General features: G+C 39.5%; 2 protein-coding genes across 3 annotated transcripts in view; both read left to right on the top strand.

Moving 5' to 3' along the window:
* The window catches only part of PNPT1 (polyribonucleotide nucleotidyltransferase 1), a 76,902-nt gene extending 70,135 nt beyond the window's left edge, over positions 1 to 6,767 (top strand). Inside the window, exon 30 of the transcript XR_007355630.2 lies at positions 6,709 to 6,767. The gene's annotated coding sequence lies outside the window, so the exon portion shown is untranslated. The remainder of the gene's footprint in view (positions 1 to 6,708) is intronic.
* PPP4R3B (protein phosphatase 4 regulatory subunit 3B) overlaps positions 1 to 16,403 on the top strand; it is a 66,282-nt gene that overhangs the window by 3,585 nt on the left and 46,294 nt on the right. For both annotated transcript variants that reach the window (XM_048842835.2, XM_048842834.2), the window contains exons 3-4: positions 6,709 to 6,807; positions 14,202 to 14,825. In XM_048842835.2, the coding sequence (XP_048698792.1) occupies positions 6,709 to 6,807; positions 14,202 to 14,825 (723 nt within the window). The remainder of the gene's footprint in view (positions 1 to 6,708; positions 6,808 to 14,201; positions 14,826 to 16,403) is intronic.

Here is a 16,403-nt window from a genome sequence, read left to right as displayed (position 1 = left end):
TGAATGTGTGGCAGCATGAGCTTCAGTGCAGCTAGCCACTCTAGCACAAGCCTGACATGGACCCTGAGTAAGTACTCAAGTTGCAACCCCATGCCAGGGTCCATGTCTTCATTGTAATTATTACCTGAACTAGCTAGATTCAACTTAGCAGTGATATCTCTACCCACACTATAGTTACACCTGCATTTGTGGTGTGGATGTACCTAAGTTTGTATTGACACATGCTGCAGAAAAAATTATCTTCAAATTACAGTAAGCAAAAACAAATTGTAGACTTGAGTTGAAAAGGCCCAATGCTCATTTTGCTGAAAAAAACACATGTAAACTTGATTTTTAAAATAAAATTTAAAAAATGCTTCCAGGTTAATTTTTAGAGGAACTATTGCATCTAATATATTTAGGGATATTTTCTCTTTATGGAAAAAAAATTTGTCATGTGAAAAGTGCAGATTGACTACAGAATCTGAAACAGCATAGGCATCAGCAATGTAGAGTACTCCACACTGCTGCAGGAGTGTGTTTAACCATGATTTGGGGTATGTCTTCCATATAGAGTTAAGTTGATTAATCTTCACTCAAGTTACTCCTCTCAAGTTAGCTCTAGTGAGAGCGACCACATTGTGAAATAACACTTGAGTTGTCGTGTTTGTAGTGGCACGGTATTCGTGTATGGCACTTAGGCTTCTGGGGGCACATCCTATGGTTCTTAGTGCTTCAGTATGCTGAGTCACTCTATAAATTCTTTTTCAGTGTATTGTAGAAGAACTTGTCTGTTCTTTCTGGGCATGTGCGCAGAAGTGGTGTTAGTCTGGCAACACTAAATTAAAATTAGTTTATGCCAGAGGTTGGGCATGGGACTCTCCTTTTGGAAGAAGGAGGCTGATGTAGGGTATGAGATGCAGTGGTGGACATTTTTGTACTGACTTGTTCCCATGAGAAAGCAGCAGTGTGGTTTTTTTTTTTTTTTTCCCCCTAAGAGGAGTGCACAGAGGTGGAGGGGAGATAGCTGTGGAAAGTATTGGAAGACTAGCTGCGTTTGAGTCGTGCTAGCCTGTATCCACACTTCAAAGTGGTCATGTTAGCAACTGACGATTTGTGTTCATTTGGGTTTTAGCCTACACTCCCTGTTGTGCCCGCCAACTCAAGCAGCACTGTACTTGAGTGAAGGATTTTTTGTGTGTGGATCAGCGTCAAATTAGGGGCAACATTCAAGCTTCAGCAGGAATTAACTTTGCATTGAAGAGAAGCCCTCTCTTAAAATGAGAAAGTAATTAAGTTTCTGTGCCTCTTCAGTCTTTGGCAATGATGCTAAGGCCTTAATTAAAAGTTAGGTTGACATAGCTGGCTCTCAGGGGTGAGAAAAATTCATACCCTTGAAAACCATAGCCATGCTGACCTAACCTCTGGTATAGACACAGATAGGAAGAATTCTTCTGTGAACCTAGTGACTTCCTCTCAGGGAGGTGGATTATGTACAGCAACAGAAAAAAACATTCTACATAGGACCAGCACCACAGCTATGCCACTGTAGCAGTCACTGTGTAAACATGGCCTAAGTATGGTAGTTGTGTGCTCTCTTTATGTTATGAGGGACTAAATAGGTGGCCTTCAACATAATGAACACCTGTTAAATGGTGATGGGCTTGATCATTTTTCTATTCTATGCACAGAAGAGAGCTAGATCAGGTGCTTCTGAGATAAGAAGGCAGGGAGGAGCAGTGACAGCTCTATGGCATTCTTTCCTTTTCTCCTTTTTCATTCCCATGGAAGACTCTCCAGAGATGCCCTGGGTATGTCAAAACTAGGTAGCCCCCCGCCTGTTTTTTTAAACCATGGGTTAATTGCTAAGTTATTTTTGTAAACTCCCCGGACAATTCAGTGATCCATAGGAAGAAGAAAAAACACTTAGCGCCTCACTCAAATGTGTTTGGGGTGTCCAGCCTAGCCTTTACAAATGTTTGAAGTACCTCAAGTTAACTGGCAATGTCTGTCTTGTCTACACAGTAAAATTATACTGGTATAAGCTAAGGAAAGGTATAAATTTAAACTTAGGGTATGTCTGCACTGGCAAGTTTCTGCACCACAAGTTATACACTTTTATTAAAATGCGGGAACTAAACTGCTGTTGTGTGTCCACACTGCGCTCCTTGTGACGCTGGAGCGCATCCACATTAGCAGGTCTTGAAACGGCAAAGAAAACAGTGCATTGTGGTAGCTATTCCACTGTGCAACTGGCTGCAGGGTGCTTTGGGAAGGGTTTGCAATACCTCATGGGGCGGGCACAGTGTCACATGATGCAGGTTTCCCAATCCTATTGTTCCATGGGCATCCTACTACATTGCCAGCTGCTTTTCAACTGAAGTGTGGGAGGGGGAAGAGTGTGTGTGTCTATGAATGAATGAACAGGGAGAGGGACAGAGTGTTTGTCAGTATGCTGTCTTGTAAGTTCAGACAGCAGAAGGAAGCAACCGGTTCTGGGGCGGGGCAGGCGTACGTACACGCAAGATGCTCCTCTGTGTTCAACAGCACGAGCATTCCACAGTAATGGTGTGCTTTGTGTCCCAGAGCAGATCAGCAGACAAGGGCTGTCAGAAACAGTGCTTTGAAAGGGGAGGGGAGCATGTCTCCAGGGCAGCCAAGTTCAAAACAATGAGCAGAGCGGTTACTTGAGGCATTGTGGGACAGCTCAGGAGGCCAATTACAGCACAGAAAGCAATCAAGTGTCTACACTGGCAATAGAGCGCTGGAGCCTCTGCGCTAATAGCCTTACAACTCTCTTTGAGGTGGTTTTTATGTTTTGGTTTGGTTTTTTTCCTCAGCACTGCAACTGAGGAGTTTCTGCACGCAAAGTGGCTTGGCAGCGTGTACACGTCTTTAGTTTGAGCACAAAAAGCTGCTTTACGTGCAGAGACTTGCTAGTGTAGACAAGCCCTTACATAGTTATACTAGTATGATTCCGTGTGTGGATTTTCTGGAGCAATAGTGGCTTTTTGGGTTTAGCTAACGTTACTTTGGAAGTGGTTTAAACCAAACAGGAAAAAGCTTTCAGAATAAGTGTCCATACAGTGAGTTATACCACTATAACTATATTGGTTTAACTGTATTGGTCTGAATTAACTGGTAAACTTTCCCAAAAAGAGAAGCCCTAACTCAAGGCAATAAAGTCTAGTGAAGTCAAACACACTGTAGGCAGACATCTACTTCAGCCCAGTGAGAGTAGTGTACCAAAGATAATGTTGACCCACTCAGCAGTGTCTTGTGATGGCTCCACTTTATACTGGAACACCTCACAAATAGGGTTTCGGAAAGTGCTTGATGGCCAGAGGAGGGGGAGCTGCCATGGCTTCACAGGGTTCCGTGCTGCCCTCTGATGGAGGCCAGGGCTGAGCTGGTTTGGTCTATGACTTGTGGCTGGTACTCCGCCTCTGCTGGGACATCTATTTGTGAGCCAAACAATCAACCTGTTTTACTGCGAGAGACATTATGTTGGTTTGGCCCAAGTAATTATTAGGGAGAAATGCTATAAGATGCCTCAGTTTCCTGTTCCTGGTATGGATTTTCCCCATGTTGAGTTTTGGTCACTATTAATTCAGAGATGAGACTTTAGGTGGTATTACCAACTCCTGATCTATTCAGTTCCCTAAATTTTAGTATGTAGTTCTACTGCAAAACTACTTAACTTCTTTGCATAAGTTTCTCTGTTTGTCTACCGTTAGAAGGCCTGTTTCTTTTTCACGGTCTTCAAAGTTGCAATTTCTTAATATATATCTCCACATCATTAAATATATATTATCACCACAGCATCCCCCCAAAACCAAGAAAAACTAGGCATCGCCTCCTTATAAAGTAGCTAGCATTTTTGTAAATGGATGTCAGTGGAGCTGAGCTTGATCCTAGCTATGGCTGGACTTAGCCCTCTGCAAAGGTTTGTCTTCATCGTAACAAGAAACTTTTGCAAGGATTATTTTTCCTTGAATCTGTCCAGTAAATTAAAAGGATCCCTCTACTCCTTTGGGTTCACTGTTTGCTAACACGAGTGGGCAGGATGGGTTATTACAGAGGAAAAAAATCAACTAGGGAACTTGTAGAGTACAGTAGCAGCGTCCACATGGGCACTTAGGGCGTGGCACAGCTAGGTAGTGTGAGGTAGATTTACACCGCAGACTGCCATGAACTTGTGTTTGTATAGACAAGTCCTGACTAAAAATACATAACTCCAGTATCATCGTAGAGTAACTTAATGAATAACTTGTTAAAAAATATATTGTACAGTATATAAACTTGTAGTTCTAAAAGATTTGCCTCTTCACAGGTGGAATGATTTAAATCAAAGCAATTTTAATCATTTAAATAATTTGTTTTAATTGTATTTTGCATTTGTACTTTTTAGTTATTTTCCTAAAGAAAGTTTGGTTTTCTGCAAACCAGGAAGAAACACTATATTTGTACACATTTATTTAAGTCGTTACACAATTCATGTCATGGATTCAGATTCTTAATACTTTTGTTAGAAAACGGTGAATAATGCATTTCTAATTTACTAGATTAATTTTTTTACTTGTGCTTTGTGTCAAGCACCATTTGAATGGGAATTTTAATGAAATTAAAATGCAAAAAAGGGGGATGTTAAAGTTATTTAAAATTAGCTAAATGAAAATACCTTAAATGTGCTGGATACGTTTAAAAAAAGATTATTAATAATTTTTAAATGAAAAACATGTTTTAGCACGATACGTCTTATATGCAGTTAATGAATTGAACTGATTGTTTCTTGCCACCATGTGCTTTAAGATTTTAGAACTAGTAGGTCTCATTCTCTCACCTAGTTTTTTATTCAGAAAGGAAAACCAGCTTTCCAGGTTTCTCAACTTATTAGTCTTCAACTTTTGAATGAACTAATTGAACTGAACTAATTAAATAAACTGAAATGAAGAAAATATTCTCTTTGAACCTGCGGAAGAAGGGCTGTTGTTGTCGAAAGCTGGTTTAGCACTTTGGTAGACTCTGGTTACAGGAGCTTAGAGAGGGCTTCTGCTAGTTCAGTGATTTAATTGTCTTTAAAACTTTAGTAGTAAATATATACTGCTTTTATTTTTTAATTAAAATTAAATTAATTAAAATTAAAGAGTGAGTTTAAACCATAACAAAGGTTGCTATAATTGCAATTTTAATTTTAAATAGGTTTATTTTTAAAAATTTTAATAACATTAAAATCCTCTTTTTTAAAAAAATCATTTTTATCCACCTTGTTTCTTTGAGTTAAAGTTGATCTGTGTTTAAAGTTATACATTTGGAACATGTGTGGAATTATTTCCCAAATTGTGTTACATTCATATTTTCATTTCAGAGAACATTTAATCTCATATTTGTGTATTTTCATAAATATGGAAAAGTTTTTTTTCATTTCCATATTGTAAATAAGTTGTTTACTCTAATGTGTGCATTCATCTTTACGACTACCTTAAATTCCAGGGTATTTCTGTTGAGAGGAAGAATGTTAAGTCTTTTTTCATGTAAATTTATTCTGAATGTTTAATAAGATTTGATCAAATTATGTTTTGGGCGGTAGGACATGAAAAAGACTGTCAAGGCTGATTCCCCACTCTAGCATGTTGAGTGCAGAAGGTGGGGGCCTGCAAGGATTCTAAAAATTAATACTGCCCACTCCAGTTTGATATTAAACTCCCAAGATTACAGCTTTTCTCTGATCTTGGATGGGTAGATGCTGCCGCCACCACCCAAGTGCAAAAAAACCTCCCCTTTTGACCCAGGAAGGCACACTTGGGAATTCCTCCCTGTGGGGTACCCTCAAGCCCTTTCACGCCCCCCGCCTCCTCCCCACTACCCCTGGAGAAGAGCTGAGAAAGAACACAAAGGAAGTCAGTTGTTGCCATATGCACAAACCTCTTAGGACACAAAAAAACCCAATCCTGTTCTTAAAAAAGGTAAATTTTATTAAAAACAAAAGGAAAGAAAATACATCTGGAACTTAGGGTATTGCTGGATTTAAAAAGAGCAAATATAATTAAGCATCAAGAATGGTTTTCTTGAGGTCCAGCTTAATGGTTACAAGCAAAACAAAAGCATTTGGGGGTTAGCACAGAGGAGTCCACAAGCCATAAAGAAATAAGAGAGAAATCCAATCGTGTCTACCTAGACATTCCCTGATCTACTTACATATCTGGGGTTTCAGGTAAGTAGGTTCTAGGTATGATTTTTCATACCTGGTTTAAAGCTTCTTACAGCATTGCTGCTCTGTCTCTCCTCTCTCCAGAGAACAACCACAGACAGACAAAGGGAAAGTTTTTTCCCAATTTTAAATAATTCTAGCCCTCACATTGGCTCTTTTGGTCAGGTGCCCCTCCCCTCCTTTTACTTATGGGCTTTTTTAACCCTTTACAGGTAAAGCAAGTAAAGAATAGCTACTAACAGGGATTTTGTAGCTAACTGGCTGGCTGGGTGCCCCTGCCCTCCCTCCCCCACCACCCCTTTCATTTATCAGAGAGACTGTAAAGAGTCTTATACTCATAGCAGAACTGGTCATTTCATCCACCTTGATGTGATATGTCATTCTGTCTTGACAATTTTAACACCAGTTCAAGTAGTAATTGCGTCCTTGGATATATTACTTATTGTATGGCATTCAGTCTATTTTGTATTGCACCTGAATTTTTTTTTTGAAAATCACAAATATTTATTTTTAAATAGGACACCTTGATTGTTTGGTCAGAAGCAGAGAATTATGATTTAGCGCTGAGTTTTCAAGAAAAAGCTGGCTGTGATGAAATTTGGGAAAAAATCTGCCAGGTACAGTTAATTTTTAAAATTCTAATTTTCAAATTTTTATGTGTCCTGTCTGCTTGTTTTGTGTGCCATAATTTTTAAAACAAAGTATAAAGTAAGAGCATGTTTATATATTTAGGATTCAGCTGCCTGATACAGTAATTCTGGTTCTTTGCTGTTCACACTGATGCCTGTAGTTGCTTAGAGGCCCATTAGAGCCATATTGTCAATTCCTACTAATTCCCAGAAGGCAGCTTCAGTTTGACAGAAAGTATAGATTTTTTTTTTTCTAAAGACAGCACATATTAAATAAAATATAAATTCTGTATTTTTCAGTATGTCTCTTCAGCGATTGGGGCTGTTGTCTCTTTTCAGCTGCCATTTTAATTATACTTCCTAGAAGAGGTGAAGTTTGAGATTAAGACTGAAATAATCAACTTTCCCATCAGAAACATTTAAAATCTGTTTCAAAGTTCAACAAAATAAATGGGCAAAAACTATAGAACTTACCTTCCAGCATTGAAACTCTGATTTCCGGTACTTTCTAATGTGGAAAGCTAACTCTTACAGTCCTAGTTTGCATATCAGATTGTCAAGCTGGAATCTTTGTTTAATTATCCATTATTATATTTGGCATTTAACTCTGGTCTTCAGTGGTTTACTCTCCTTGTGATTATGTATGGTTTAAAATATCTTTTATATACCAAATTGTTGTTTGTTTAACCTGGAGTTTTCCTTAAATTTAGGAACCATTAATTACTCCTGGGGGAATTCTGCATCCAAAAAGTCTGTGCACAATATTTTAAAATTCTGCATATTTTTTGTCAAAACACCCTATAATCACACCAGTTTCAGTTATTTTGGTAATTTATTTCAAAATGTGTGTCAGCAAATATGTCTGTAACAATACAGACAACAAAAATGATTCAGGGAATGTTTTTTGAGAAGTAGATTACTTAATAGGCATATTAATACAAAACTCTGAATAATAATTCAAACTAAAATACAGAAATGTATATCTCGCACCCCTCAGAAGCAGTGCAAAGGCTTGGGGGAGTCAGGCATAATGGAGGAGTTGAATGAGAGGGAAGTAATTGCTGGAAAAGAGCCTGGGAGTGAACCTGGAGGGTTATTATTGGGTATGGATGGGAGAAGAATGGAACGGGTGATTTTTTGGGAGGCGGGGGAAGAATGGAGGGATTGTTAGGGAGTTGTAGTGCCTCCCCAGTGCAGACCCTGCCTGACCCCTAGCCTCTCCCATTCAGTCAGGCATGTCTTCTCCCATCCCCATGTGTCCCTGCACCCCCTTCTCCCTCCCCCATGTGTCCCTGCACCCCACTCAGCCTCTGGCTCAATGCTGTCACCCCACTAGCTCCTGTGGCCCCACCCCAGTCTGTCCCCCCACTAACCCTTCTGAATCCCAGTCTTTGTTGCCCCCCCCAGGAGCCTCCTCTGTCCTCTTCCTCCTGCTTCCTCCCCCTCCCCCCCCACACCTATGTCCCTTGCCGCCTCATCTGGGCCCACAGGCACGGTGCTATGAGGGAGGCAGCCTCTGTCCCTTCCTTCTCCGCAGCTTGCTGCTCCGGCTGCCTTCTCTTCTGGTACCACAGCAGCCCCTGGTGGGTGAAAGGTGTAATTGCAGCACCTTCCCAGCAGAATCTATTATTCTGTGGGGGACATGAAATCTGCACTTACACAGTGGTGCAGAATTCCCCCAGGAATACATTAATATCAATGTAGGAAATTCAGCATTTTGACAATGCTGTTTACCACTTCTGGAAAAAGAAGAGAAAATAATTCTTGTAGTGACTGTTGACTGTGGGTTGAGGGAGTCCAACACATTGCTGGATTAGGCCCTAAATATTACTGAAGAAGAGAATATTTTGGTGATGTAATCTTTTCAAGAATTAGCAACCTTTCAGTCCACTTTCAGATTGCTTTTCGGTTCTCTTCTTGGAGTAAGTGAAACAATAACAAATAATGAGCCAACCGTGTTAATTTTTGGATCAGTTCAGTATACTCATTGGCTTTTGTTTAACTGTTCTCTATAACAAAGATCAGAGGACCTAGCCACTGATCTTCATCCAGAGGTGTGTTCTGTGTATTACCTCATTAACTTACATTCCATGTGTCTAACTTCTGTCTCAGGATCAGGCTTATAGGGGGATAGCCTCATATTATAATAATCCTTAATTATGAAATTTATTTTTTAAAAACATTTCTGTATGTGCTCTTTAGATATAAAAAGACAGCTAAGCTTTCAGATTTTTAAATGCTATACTAACAGAAGTTATTTATGCCATTGTAACTTAACTCAAAAGTGTGTAACAAACTAAATTTATTAGGTCTTTGTTACTATTTTGAGCAAAGTGTCTATTTTTCATGATGGAAGTCCATAGTTTTGTAAACTAAATGTAATGGTGAATGTTGCTAAAGGGAGATGGGTCTCTGTCTACCTGTGACACAGCTGATTTGCCTCTCCAGGTGGATCAAGTCATGTCACTAAACCAGGCCTCTGAGGTGGTAGCATAACATCCTTTCGGACAACCAAGGGGGAACTATAGAGTGAGTGAAGCTGCAGAGAGAGAAAGTGTCCCCCTGAAGGGGCTTGGGAGAGAAATAGAAGTTCCAGGTGGTTCTTTCTTCTGGGGAGAAAGCTGGAGAAGACAGGCCAGGACCTGTCTTCTCCAGAGGTTTAGAAAAGAGAGGAAGAGACAGTATATCATGGAGAAAGGGCTGTGTCCAGGCTAAGGCCTGTTTGTGTTCATTTTGGAACTTTGTTAATAAAACCAGACCCCAGTAAGGGCTGTTGTTGGGCTTGTGGAAGCCTCTTTTTGAGTTATCAAGGAAGCAAGGGGGAAACTTGAGTCTGGGCAGTGCAGAGCCACCTCTGGCCATGAGGGGGCATAGGGAAGGTGGCTGACCCTATTACAGCGTTATTCAAATGTAAATGTAGAGTAAAACTTCTAAGGGGCCTAAGTTGCATTTTCAAAAATGACATTGACACTTAGCCTAAGACTCATTTTTTTTCAATGAGACTTAGACTCCTAATTGCAGAAGTTACTTTTGAAAATTTGATTTAAGCACTTCTTGGTATTTTACTCATCATCCTTGATAGTGGGTTTTTAGCATATATAGATCATTTAGATTTTGTAGGACTTATTCTGGTCACTTCCTGACTTATAACTGTAATAACAAGATAACAGAATTGCACCATTGTAAAACTAATATAAGAAGAGAAGCAAACTTTAGATCAGAAACCTGTTTTGAGATTGACATTTACATTGGCCTTTTCAATTGCATCAATTTGATAAAGTTAGTAAGAGACCATGTTATGATCTGTGATTGGAATTTTATTAAAAGGATCTTTTTATTTACACTCAACTAGATGGTATTTCTCTGATGTAACACAGTAACGTTTGAATGCCGTATTTGATCAATTCCAAAATTTCAGGGATTATTCTAGGCGCTAATGGGCAGAACCCTATTTTGATGAAAATTGGGGGGGAATTGATGGGGCACACAAAGTCCTTGACATCTAGTTAGCACAACCACAATGTCAGCCTCTTCTGTAATTCTCTATAAATCAAAGAATCAGTTGATGGTATAAATTAACATATTCCAGCATACAAATACCCCTCATTTTATCTCTGTCCATGTCCCACTTGAGTTCCAAACACTGACACCCTGAAAGAGAGAGAGAGAGAGAGAGAGAGAGAAGGAGAAGAGGAGGAGGTGGGGCACACAGAGCTTCAGCTTTGGAGGGGAAGAATGAGAGGCCTTGAAAAGGAGGCATCAGAGCCCATGGCATGGGAGACCTGGGAGGAGCAATGGGGAGGTGTGCAGAAGTTATGGCATGGGGGGAGGGGTGAATGGGGTATACACAGAGGCCCTGGAATGAAGGATGGGGTTGGGAGCTTGCAGTGAGTCCCTGAAATAGTGGGGAGGAGGGTGGCTCACCGCGATCTTGTCAGGGAGAATGGAAGGAAACTAGGAGTGCCAGGTTATGCAGTTAGCTCAGCCTACAGAAACAATAAAATGTGCAACTTCCTAGGTGCATGTTTTAAATCAAGATGGGATATTTTTCCACAAAATATGCTCTAGTTCAAATGTTAACTAATTTAGGGAGGGCTTATGGTCTGTGTTACCTGAGAAGTCATACTGGAGATGATCACAATAGCCCTTTCTGGCTTTGTAACTTGTGTTTTGCTACAAAGTCAGATTACAGTGAAAATCTATAGAAATCCTGTTACAATGTAGAAGTGAAATAAAATGATGTAAAGTTAATACACTCATTTAGAATAATGCTTATCAAGGTTTTTTGCTTGTGTAGGCTTAAGGCTTACTCTGTGCCTGCTATTGACTACATATATGGAGTGAAAGGGAACTCTTCCTCCCCCTGCAATCTGACCACAGTGATGCATTGCTTGGGCAAAATTGTGTTTAATGGGGTTGGGTTTAGTTTTCTGAGCTCATTTTCTTTGGTGTTTTAAGGCTTATCCTCAGTATAATTATGGTTCTCAAATATTACTATAAGTACATGGGCAGAAATTAATATCGCAATTCATTGACTAGGTAGTGCGTTGGGTTTTTCTTTGTTCATGGAAAGGACAAGGGTTAGTGCACTACTGACTTCGCACTGTCAAAAATAGTAGAGTACCATTCTTGGCTTTTGTTGCAAAGGAAATTAGTTACATGAGTGGGATCAGATTAGTAGTGACTACAAAGTACTCTCATAAATGTTTAGTGGTATGAAACGAGAATCCTGCACCTAAAAATTCTGTGCATATTTTAAAATTCTACAAAATTCTGCATATTGTCAAAATTACACAATATAATCACTCCAGTTTCAATTACTTTAGTAATTTATTTCAAAATACCAGTCAAATAAAATTGCTGTGTGACTATTCCTGCCCATCCCAAACATTCTATGCAACGTGACCCCTGGTGGCAAGTAGGGTCAGACTTTTGACTAATACCTTACTGGATGATTTATCAAAAGTTGAGGAATGGTCAACATTCGCTCATCTGGGTTTCCAGGATCGTAGGCAGAAAAAGTCAAGTTGGAATCACTGTGACCTTCCACTGGAAATAAATCTGGACCCACTGATTTAATATCAGTCTTTGACCTTTTGAATGAGACCATTGAAAACAGAACTCCTATCCGTTCTCAATATTAAGCATTCTGTGGCACTTTTTAAAAAGTAGCTTTCCCTGGTCTTCCTTCCTTCCTTTCCCCTCATATTGTGTAGCCTGCCTAGAAATAGGGATGGCTGTCATGCTGATATCAAGTAAAACCAGTACAATGATTGCTTTTAGATTGCCCCTTACCAAAGACCACCTCGGAGAATCCTTAGACACATTTGTTGAGAGCAGTTCTGCTCCACCTTTATTAGAAGACTTCCTCTCAACAACTGAATGTGTTGGTCTCTTTACTAGTTGCTTTACACATGTTTCAAAACGGTTTGTAAAACAATGCAGGAAGAATTGTGCTATGTTATTTAGGTGTATTATATTTAGGTTTTGTATAAAACAGTCCCATGGAAGTTTTTATGTGGAGAATGAACAAATTAAGTTTTCCTTCACAGCATCTCATAGTGCTGCTGTGGTTGACTTTCCATATTTCCATTTTAAACACTGAGTTTTTAGGATATACAGCTCTTCCATAAAACTTCAATTTGTATATCTTGGATACCCTGAGTTTGTTTAGCTAAGTATTTTTCAGCTCAGCCCCTGCTGAGGCTCTTTTTAATTATTTATTTAGTTAGTTATTTAAACTAATGGGATAAGTAGCTGGGTGGGTCTAGTCTCTGTAGCTGCCTCTCTACCCCTAGAACTCTACTAGGCAGGGGAAGGCCTACTGCAGAACAGACTCTTTGTGTATGGGGAGAACAGGAAATGTAGGAGAACATGTAAGACTTTGCATATTCTTCATATTTTGTCAAAATAACACTCTATAATCATGCCAATTTCAATTACTTTGTAATTTATTTCAAAACACCTATCAGCAGCTATGTCTCTAACAATCGACACACAATTTCCCTCAAGAAGTAGAGAGTTAAGGAAACCCCTATGACAACCTAGTTCCTGCTTCTTTGCTTCCTCCCCTACAGAGCCCAGCAGGAGGGGCAGACACCCACACCTCTATCCCCCAAAGCCCAGCTGCAGGGACCGCCCCCCAAGCCCAGACACTTGCACACATCCCCTATCCCCCTGAGCCCAGCTGTGCTCCCTCCCTCCCCAGCCCAGACACTTGCAGACCTCCCCCAGACCCAGCTGCAGCCTGCCCCCCAGCCCAGACTCCCACACCCCCGACACACAACCCCTCCCCGGAGCCGAGCCGCAGGCCCCTCCGCAGCCCAGACACTCTCACCCCCTGCCCACCAGAGCCCAGGATCCAGAGGGAGAAACAGCCTGATTCTGGGTCCTGGGCTAAAATGCAGTTTCCTGCACTCCACCTCCTTCCTTCAGGGCATGGTTAGTACTGCAGCTGCTGGGAATCCTGCAGCTCCCTTCTCTTCTTCTTCCTCCTCCTCCCCTCCCCCCCCGCCACCCCCGGAATTTCTGCGCCAAGTGTATTCCTAGTTATGTAATCCAAATGCTATCTGAGCTTGCACTTGTATTTTTAAGACTTTATTTGTGTTTATTTTGCAAGTCACTTTCAGACCAATGTCCAAAATAGGAAAGGAAACAGTTGTTTTTTAATAATTGGGTTTCCCTAGTGCTTCTGCTAGCCCAGCTTACAAAAAGGATTGTTCTTTTTATGGTATTCATTATATGCCTACTGTATAAACTTCACTATCTCTATGTACTTGGACATTTTAATTACTTCTATAATATGACTTCAGTGGAATTACGAAGAAGCAAAGAGCTTTAAGATTTAAAAAGTTACTTTGTTTTGAAATAAGTATAGAATTTTTAAATGATCATTATTTAAGGCTAGTGACTTTATTTTCATACATGGCTGTGAAGTGCCTAGCAAGCTGTTGGCACTACAGTAGAAACTTCAAAGTTACGAACTGACCAGTCAACGACACACCTCATTTGGAACCAGAAGTAGGCAATCAGGGAGCAGCAGACATACCAATAAATAAATATATATATATATATTTAATTTTTAAAAAGCAAATGTAGCCCATACTTTGTTAAACTACCTAAAAAAGGGGGGAGGGGGGCAGCAGCATTTTTCTTCTGCACAGTGAAGTTTCAAAGCTGTGTTAAGTCAATGTTCAGTTATAAACTTTTGAAAAAACAGCCATAGCATGTTTTTTGGAGTTACATCCATTCTCAAGTTGTCACTCCTGAGGTTCTACTGTATATAATTATACATGAGTTATTTAAATTACCAACTTGAATGTTTTCTGTATGTCTGTGAATATTTTGGGATAAGACAGTAATTGTTTACACTCCATTTTTAGGTTCAAGGTAAAGATCCATCAGTGGAAGTCACACAGGACCTTATTGATGAATCAGAAGAAGAACGCTTTGAAGAAATGCCTGAAACTAGTCATTTGATTGATCTTCCTACCTGTGAACTCAACAAACTTGAAGAGATTGCTGACCTAGTTACTTCTGTTCTCTCCTCACCCATCCGTAGAGAAAAGTTAGCGCTTGCCTTGGAAAATGAAGGCTACATTAAGAAACTATTGCAGCTTTTCCAGGTTTGCGAAAATCTAGAGAACACTGAAGGTTTACATCATTTGTATGAAATTATTAGAGGAATTTTGTTCCTCAATAAAGCAACTCTGTTTGAGGTAATGTTTTCTGATGAGTGTATTATGGATGTTGTGGGATGCCTCGAGTATGACCCTGCTTTGGCTCAGCCGAAAAGGCACAGGGAGTTCTTGACCAAAACAGCAAAATTTAAAGAGGTTATACCTATAACAGACTCTGAACTTAGGCAAAAGATTCATCAGACTTACAGGGTACAATACATTCAGGACATCATCTTGCCAACACCGTCAGTTTTTGAAGAGAATTTTCTTTCTACCCTCACTTCCTTTATTTTCTTCAACAAAGTTGAGATTGTCAGTATGTTGCAGGTAAGTGAATCGAAGGAGGTGGGGCGGGATTGTAAATTGAGACTTCCAATTATGATTTTGAGGTTAATTGTACATCTTTAATTCAGTGTTGTGTAATCATGTATATCTTTCATTCTGTTTGCACAGTATCCTTGGTGCTTCCCCACACTTCAAACAGATGTTAGTTTTATGCTTTTATGTAATATAAATTGAGTTTAAAGTACATTACAACCATCTGAAATGTATCATATACTTCAAAAACTGATTATAAATAGCAAAATGATGCAGTGGAAAATGGTGAATAGACTAGAAGTACCATAATAACTTTCACACATCTATAGTGTGATCCTCAATCTGTGAGTGAATTACAACACATTTTAAACTGTTTTCATCAGACAGCATGCAGTTTTATTTCTCTTATATTAATGGATAGCAACACTTCAGTGTGACAAAATATTTTCACAGCAGATCATTAATCCCCCATTTGTAATAAGTATAGCAGGAATGTTTCTGAGCATGTTATCTACATTAGTGCTATTCATTTGTGGCAGCAAGTAAGTGCTCTAAAATAGTTGCTCTCAATTTTTCCAAACTACTGTACCTTTTTCAGGAGTCTGATCTGTCTTGCATACCCCTAAGTTACACCTCATTTAAAAACTACTTGTTTACAAAATCAGACATGAAAATACAAAAATGTCACAGCATACTATTCTGAAAAATTGCTTGCATTCTCATTTTTACCATATAATTATAAAAGAAATTGACTGAAATATAAATATTGTACTTACATTTCAGTGTATAGTATGTAGAAAGTATAAACAAGTCATTGTCTGTATGAAATTTTAGTTTGCACTGACTTTAGTGCTTTTTATGCTTTTTTGTAAAACTAGGCAAATATCTAGATGTGTTGATGTACCCCGTGGAAGACCTGTGCATACCTTGGTTGAGAACCACAGTTTTACAACAACCAACTTAATTTGATTAGTGCTTCTTGACATCAATGCCCCATGGTGGTATTTAATAATAAAAGCAAAACTGTCGTTGGGTAAAGGGCTTAAAAACATTTATCAGACACTAGCCAGAAGTACTAGAAGAATAGCTTGGAGCATCACCAGGAGGTACCAGAGGCAGTGCTTTGGTGAAAGGCCATTTATGCTTCACATAAAATTGTGGGTAGTCTCTATTTTCCAACCCAAATTCTGTTGCTGTATTATGCTAGCACCAGAGTAAAACTGACAGATACCTAATTGGTTTTATTCTGCTCCTGCTCTAGGCCGTTGTGCAGAGAGGGTTTTCTCAAAGGGTGAAACTGGTTAATCTATGGGCATGGTTAGCCTCCAGGAAAGGTGAAGGGAATCAGAAGATATACTAATGAAAGTGAGGGATCAATAAAAATCCCAGAAAGAGAGCAGAGAAGAGGAAAGCATAAGGGATGGGGTGAGGAGTGAAATTCCCAGAAGGTGCACCAGAACACTGAGACACAAGAATATATATAAAGTGAATTGCTTGCTTTTAGGTTGTGGATTGTATGAATTTCTCATACTTAGTTAAGTTTGACATTTAGTTAACTGATTTGGTAGCCTAAAGAAACTCAAAAAT

Source organism: Caretta caretta, chromosome 3, assembly GCF_965140235.1.
Source record: "Caretta caretta isolate rCarCar2 chromosome 3, rCarCar1.hap1, whole genome shotgun sequence".
Classification (NCBI taxonomy): Eukaryota; Metazoa; Chordata; order Testudines; family Cheloniidae; genus Caretta; species Caretta caretta.
Note: the sequence above shows the minus strand (reverse complement) of the source record. Positions and strands in the feature narration are given on the sequence as shown.